This window comes from Triticum aestivum, chromosome 7A (assembly GCF_018294505.1).
Source record: "Triticum aestivum cultivar Chinese Spring chromosome 7A, IWGSC CS RefSeq v2.1, whole genome shotgun sequence".
NCBI classification, from domain to species: Eukaryota; Viridiplantae; Streptophyta; class Magnoliopsida; order Poales; family Poaceae; genus Triticum; species Triticum aestivum.
The window spans coordinates 106,962,713-106,969,342 of record NC_057812.1 but is presented as its reverse complement, the minus strand read 5'-3'; the positions used below and the strand labels follow the sequence as shown (position 1 = coordinate 106,969,342).

The 6,630-nt window shown below is 52.6% G+C and overlaps 1 protein-coding gene across 1 annotated transcript; it reads left to right on the top strand.

The window, feature by feature from the left end:
- Positions 1 to 330: 330 nt before the first annotated feature.
- On the top strand, positions 331 to 3,792 carry LOC123152514 (putative leucine-rich repeat receptor-like serine/threonine-protein kinase At2g24130). Its single transcript, XM_044572041.1, has 2 exons — positions 331 to 3,101; positions 3,203 to 3,792. The coding sequence occupies exons 1-2, from the start codon at positions 410 to 412 to the stop codon at positions 3,616 to 3,618; spliced, it is 3,108 nt and encodes a 1,035-aa protein (XP_044427976.1). The 5' UTR covers positions 331 to 409; the 3' UTR covers positions 3,619 to 3,792.
- Positions 3,793 to 6,630: the final 2,838 nt, after the last annotated feature.

Sequence of the window (6,630 nt, the reverse complement as noted above, 5' to 3'; positions counted from 1 at the left end):
GGTAAAAGCCAGCAAAGTTTTTGGTCTCCCCCTACTCCTCCAAACCTTAATTAGCCTTTGAGACGCTAATTAGTCGCGTCCGATCGATCGTATCCAAACCGCGAGGCCCGGCCCCACGTTTCAGCCAGGCATGCACGCACCCACTGACGCCGCGCCGCGCGTCACGTACGTACGCCGAGTCAAAAGCCTTGCTTGCCGCCAGTGCAATGTGCGATTGACGGCCGCCGCTCGACGGCAGTTAGGCAGGACGCCGGCGATCCATCTTCCTCCCCGTCCTTTAAAACCCCGCGCTGTGCAGCAGACGTTGCTATCACCAAGCCATTCCATTCGCCTAGCTCGATGTGAGCTTGAGCTCCAGCTACGTGCCTAGCTATATCCCCAGCAGTGCCAGCGCCACGCACGAGCTCTCATGGCGGCCACGCCGACTACCAAGGTCCTCGTGTCCACGTTCCTCAGCTTCTTCTTCTTCCTCTTCCACGGGGCAAGCCCAGCTCCAGTGGCCAGCGTTCGCGGCTTGTCGGAGGAGGGCGACAGCTCCGCCCTTTTGGCCTTCAAGTCCGCCGTGTCCGACGACCCGAAGGGAGTGCTCGCCGGCTGGGGCGGCTCCCCGGACGCCTGCAACTGGACGGGCGTCGCCTGCGACCCGGTGACGCGGCGTGTCGTGCAGTTGGTGCTGAGAGAGCAGAAGCTCTCCGGCGAGCTCTCTTCCGCGCTCGGCAACCTCTCGCACCTCAGGGTGCTCAACCTCTCGGGCAACCTCTTCGCCGGCAGCGTGCCGCCGGAGCTCGGCAGCCTCTCCCGCCTCAAGTTCCTCGACGTTTCGTCGAACACGCTCGCCGGGACGGTCCCGCCGGAGCTCGGCAACCTCTCGAGGCTCAGCTCCCTCGATCTCTCCGGGAACGCCTTCGCCGGGCCGGTGCCGCGGGCGCTCGGGAAGCTCTCCCGGCTGAAGCAGCTCAGCCTCGCCGACAACCAGTTCCAGGGCTCGATTCCGCTGGAGCTCACGCGTGTCCGGAGCCTGGAATACCTCAACCTCGGCGCGAACAACCTCTCCGGGCCCATCCCGGCGGCCATCTTCTGCAACCTCTCCGCCCTGCAGTACATTGACATGTCGTCCAACAATCTCGACGGCGAGATCCCCATCCGGCCCGACTGCCTTCTCCCCAACCTGACGTTCCTCGTGCTGTGGTCCAACAACCTCGTCGGCGGCATCCCGCCAGCGCTGGCCAATTCGACGAAGCTCCGATGGCTGCTGCTGGAGTCGAACTTCCTCGGCGGCGAGCTGCCGTCCGACGGCATGTTCGGCGGCATGAGGAACCTCGAGCTTCTGTACCTGTCGTTCAACTACTTCAGGAGCCCGCGGAACAACACCGACCTCCAGCCGTTCTTCGCCTCGCTTACCAACTGCACCGGCCTGAGGGAGCTCGGCGTCGCCGGGAACGACCTCCCCGGCACGATCCCGCCGGTCGTCGGCCGCCTCTCCCCCGGCCTCAGGCAGCTCCACCTCGAGTTCAACAGCATCTTCGGCCCGATCCCGGCGAACCTCTCCGACCTCGCCAACCTCACCACCCTCAACCTCTCCCATAACCTCCTCAACGGCTCCATCCCGCCGGGCTTATCGCGCTTGCAGTGGCTCGAGCGGCTGCACCTCTCAAACAACCTGCTCTCCGGCGACATCCCGCCGTCCCTCGGCTCGTTCCAGCGGCTCGGGCTCCTCGATCTTTCGCAGAACCAGCTCGCCGGCGCCATTCCTCCGAGCATCGTGCAGTGCGTCAACCTGCTGAAGCTCGATCTCTCACACAACATGCTCCGAGGCGTGATCCCGGCAGGCTTGTCGGAGCTGAGCGCGTTGTTCTACCTCAACCTCTCTAGCAACCTGCTGTCCGGCGCGATCCCGTCGACCATCGGCGAGATGGATAAGCTGCAGGTGCTCAACCTGTCGTCTAATCGGCTCTCGGGCACGATGCCGCCGGAGCTCGGCGGCTGCGTCACGCTCGAGTACCTCGACGTCTCCGCCAACGCGCTCGGAGGCGGCTTGCCGGAGACCCTCAGCTCGCTCCAGCTCTTGCAGGTCCTCGACGTGTCCTGCAATGGCCTCACGGGGGACCTGCCTCGGTCCTTGGAGAATATGGCGTCGCTGCGGCTTGCTAACTTTTCCTACAACGGCTTCTCCGGCGAGGTGCCGAGCGGTGGGGCCTTCGCGGGGTTCCCGGCGGACGCGTTCCTCGACGACGCAGGGCTGTGCGCGCGAACGGCGTCGATGGCGTCTGTGTTGGCTAGGTGCGGCGGCGCGAAGCGCACAGTGCTCCACAACCGGCGGGTGGTGGTGCCCGTTGCCGTCACGGTCGCGAGCTTCACGGTGGCTATCATTGGGCTCGCCGCGTGCCGCGCGGTGGCGAGGACGACGGCGAGCGCGAGCGTGGGACGAGACGGGCGGCGATCCACGCTGCTTTCGTACGGCGGCGACGAGCCGATCGAGAGGGGCGACCACCCGAGGATCTCGCACCGCGAGCTCTCTGAGGCGACGGGCGGGTTCGAGCAGTCGAGCCTCATCGGCGCCGGGCGGTTCGGGCGCGTCCACGAAGGGACGCTCCGCGACGGCACGCGCGTCGCCGTCAAGGTGCTCGACCCGAAGACCGGAGGCGGCGAGGTCTCCCGGAGCTTCAAGCGCGAGTGCGACGTGCTGCGGCGGACGCGGCACCGGAACCTGGTGCGCGTGGTCACCACGTGCAGCCAGCCGGACTTCCACGCGCTGGTGCTCCCACTGATGAGCAACGGCAGCCTCGAGAGCCGGCTCTACCCGCGCGACGGCCGCCCCGGCCGCGGCATGGACCTCGCGCGGCTGGTCGCCATCGCCGGCAACGTCGCCGAGGGGCTCGCGTACCTGCACCACTACGCGCCCGTCCGCGTCGTGCACTGCGACCTCAAGCCCAGCAATGTGCTCCTCGACGACGACATGACGGCCGTCGTGGCCGACTTCGGCATCGCGCGGCTGGTCAAGGACGCCGACGGTGACGACCACGATGGCATCACCGGCTCCGCCGATCCGTGCAACTCCATCACCGGATTGTTGCAAGGCTCCGTGGGGTACATCGCACCAGGTAAATTCACAGTCAAATTAACAGAAACAAATGCATGTGTGATGTGGCCGGCGTTCTTCTCTAACATTTTCATGGCGTTCTTCTTGCTCGCGTGGTTGCAGAGTATGGACTGGGAGGCCACCCTTCGACGGAAGGCGACGTGTACAGCTTCGGGGTGCTGCTGCTGGAGCTGATCACCGGGAAGCGGCCGACTGACGTGCTCTTCCAGGAGGGGCTCACGCTGCACGAATGGGTCAGGCGGCAGCGGCACCACCAGCATGACATCGTCGCCGTCGTTGCGCAGCCATGGCTGGCAGACGCGATGTTCTCGACGGTGCAAGGGGACGACGTCGTGGTCCAGCTGATCGACCTCGGGGTCGCGTGCACCGAGCACTCGCCGCTGCTGCGACCCACCATGGTGGAGGTGTGCCACGAGATCGCCCTCCTCAAGGAGGACCTCGCTAAACACGGTGGCGCGGCCGCGTCGGTGGCGATGACTGCCAGCGAGGGGTCATGCACCACGGACTCATCGTTCTGACATGAGGTTGTGGAAGATATAGTTCAGCGTCCCCTACACATTTTGATCCTCTATTCAACTTATAAGTCCGAAGTCTTTAAAAAGTCTCTATCTGTTTGGTTCCCGAGACTTATAAGTCTCTATAAGACCATATTACAACTATAAGTCCCTATAAGTTCCTCCTTGAGAGTCTTATTTCATAAGTCTCAAATGCCCACTTTAAGTCTCTATAAGTCCTTCATGTTTAATTTAGATGGGACTTATAGGACTTATTTAAGTCCCTAGACTAATAAGTTCCTGGAAACAAACACCCTTTTAGCTAGTTTGAACACGTCATCCTAGTTATAAAATATTTAGGCTTGCATACTTTTTTGAGTTATTTGTGTCTTTCATTTTCTTTAGTTCAGTTACATTTTTTGGAAATGGACTTTTATAACTACCAAACATTCGGATTTTAGCAATAGGCAAGAACGATCCTTACATAACTCTAATTATATACATGCATGTATTAGAATGACTAATTTTACTTTTACGTGCACTCCTCCCTCTAATTACATGCATATATGTACTAAAGGACGAAAAGCTGATGTCATCCTATATTCCTTCTTTTTTCAAACTTCAAAAATGTTTTGTAGCTCAAACCGTCGCTCCGATTGAAAAATCGTCTTCACAAAAAAAATTGTCTCGACGAGATCTTCGAAATTAGATCCCATGTTGATATGTTCTGATAACTTTTTTCGGACAAAAAGATTACCACATCTGGTCTACGTAAGTTATCACGTATGTCATACATAAGTTACCGTGTCATTTACACAAAAGTTTTCGGGGTATTTTTTCAACAAACTTTTTTCTCAGGGTCAAAAAATGATTATGATGTTTGCAGTGAGTTATCAGCTTTGTTGTGTATATTACCATGCTGCACAAAAGTTATCGCGGTATGTTTTTCAACAATTTTCATTTCCCTCGATCAAAAAATTACTGCGATATTTGTATATGAGTTATCAGCTCTCATGTGCGTGTATTATCATGTTGTTTACACATGAGTTATTGGGAGGTATTTTTTAACAACATTTTTCCCTGGTCAAAAAGTTACCACGTCTTGATTAAGTAAGTTATCGACTCTGTTGTATGTATATTACCATCTTATTTACTCACAAGTTACCAGGGTATGTTTTCAACAAACTTTTATCCTGGGGCCAAAAGTTACCGTGGGGTTTGTAGTGAGTTGTCAACTTTATTGTGTGTATAATACCATGTTATTTGCACACAAAGTACCGGCAATGTGTTTTTCAACAAATCCCCACACCCCTCTTTCCCCAGACAAAAATTTATCGTGGTGTTTGTACCTAAACTATCACGCCTACAATGCATATAATGCACTGTTATTTGCCACAAATTTTTACCGGGGTTATGTTTCCAACAACATTGTTTCCCCAGGTCAAAGTTATCACGATGTTTGTATCTAAGTTATCAGGTATGTTGTGTGTATATTACCATGTTATTTATAAAGAAGTTATCACGGGTGCGTCTTCAACAACTTTTTTCCCAACATGAAAAGTTGTCGTGGTGTTTATACCTAAATTATCAGGTCAGTGGTGCATATAATGCCCTGATATTTGTCACAAAATTTACCAGGGTTTCAACAACCTTGTTTCCCCGGGTCAAAGTTATCACGATGCTTGTACCTAAGTTATCAGGTATGTTGTGTGTATATTACCATACTATTTATACAGAAATTATCACGGGTGCGTCTTCAACAACAATTTTCCCAGACGAATAGTTACGCAGTGTTTGTATCTAAGTTATGATATCTGCAGTATGTATATTACCATGCTATTTTACACACAAGATATATGCGGTATGTTTGCCAAGAAGTCTTCCTCGTCAAAGTTATCGTGATATTTGTATCTAAGTTATCAGGTCTGTGGTACATATATTACCATCTTGTTTATATATAAGTTACCAAGAGTGTTTTCAATAAAAAGAATCCCTGTATCAAAGTTATCGTGATGTTTGCGAGTAAATTATCACGTCCATGGTGTGTGTCATGCTATTTACACAAAAACTTAACGACTAGCCATCACTTCCGTTGTCACAAACACCGGCATATCATCAAAAAAACTAATCTCTCTTTATGAAACGCAAGATTGAAGCCAGTATACACCAATTGGAATGGCACGCGGACAAAAATTGAGACACTAACTCGTGAGTACAATTTCTTACTGGATTTTTTTGTGTTCTTCAGGTTAAGCATTGTACAATTTGGAAGTTAGGCATGATATCATTTGTTTTTCTAAAAAAATCATTGAACTTTAGGCATGGTAGATAGATAGATAGATACAAAACAATGACAAAGAGAGCTCAACCAAACGCTTAGCTGCTCTTAAAGTATACTCCCTCCGTTCCAAATTACTCGTCACAGAAATGGATGTATCTAAAATTAAAATACATCTAGATACATCCATACTTGTGACAAGTAATTTGGAATGGAGGGAGTAGAATTTAGTCTTGCGGTCAAAAAGCATTTTATCCTAAGTTATTGACAACTAAAGCATGCTCGTGGATTGGCTAATGAACAGGTATTCATCTCCATTAATGGCCTAGGGACCTGGGATCGAATCCCAATTCTTGCACATTTTTTTGCTTTGCTATTTACCTCTATAATCGCACGCTGCCCCAAATATCACGCACAAGCCCCTCGAAAAAAGGAAATCGCATGCACAACGAACCAGCGATAATCGTGGCCACGAAATCAGGATCGAACGACATCCACACTCGTTCGGATCTGTTAACAAAAATCGAACGTTCGCTCGTTACATTTCTTGAAAACTATATAGTTTTACTATGTAAATATGGAGAAAATTAGGGCAACTCCAACACACCGATACATTTAGTCCCCGCGCGTCTGTTTGGATCGAAACGGGCAAAAACTGTGTCCCAATGCGCCGACACAAACGGACGCGCGTCTATTTTTTGTCCGTCGGCGACCCATTTCCGGCCCAAATTTGGGCTGGGTTTGCATCGGCATGGACG

Bases quoted from the DNA above. Each gene is read 5' to 3' on its own strand.
- LOC123152514 (XM_044572041.1), top strand. From the start codon at position 410: ATGGCGGCCACGCCGACTACCAAGGTCCTCGTGTCCACGTTCCTCAGC. The intron at 3,102-3,202 runs GTAAATTCACAG...GCGTGGTTGCAG, and splicing joins CGTGGGGTACATCGCACCAG to AGTATGGACTGGGAGGCCAC.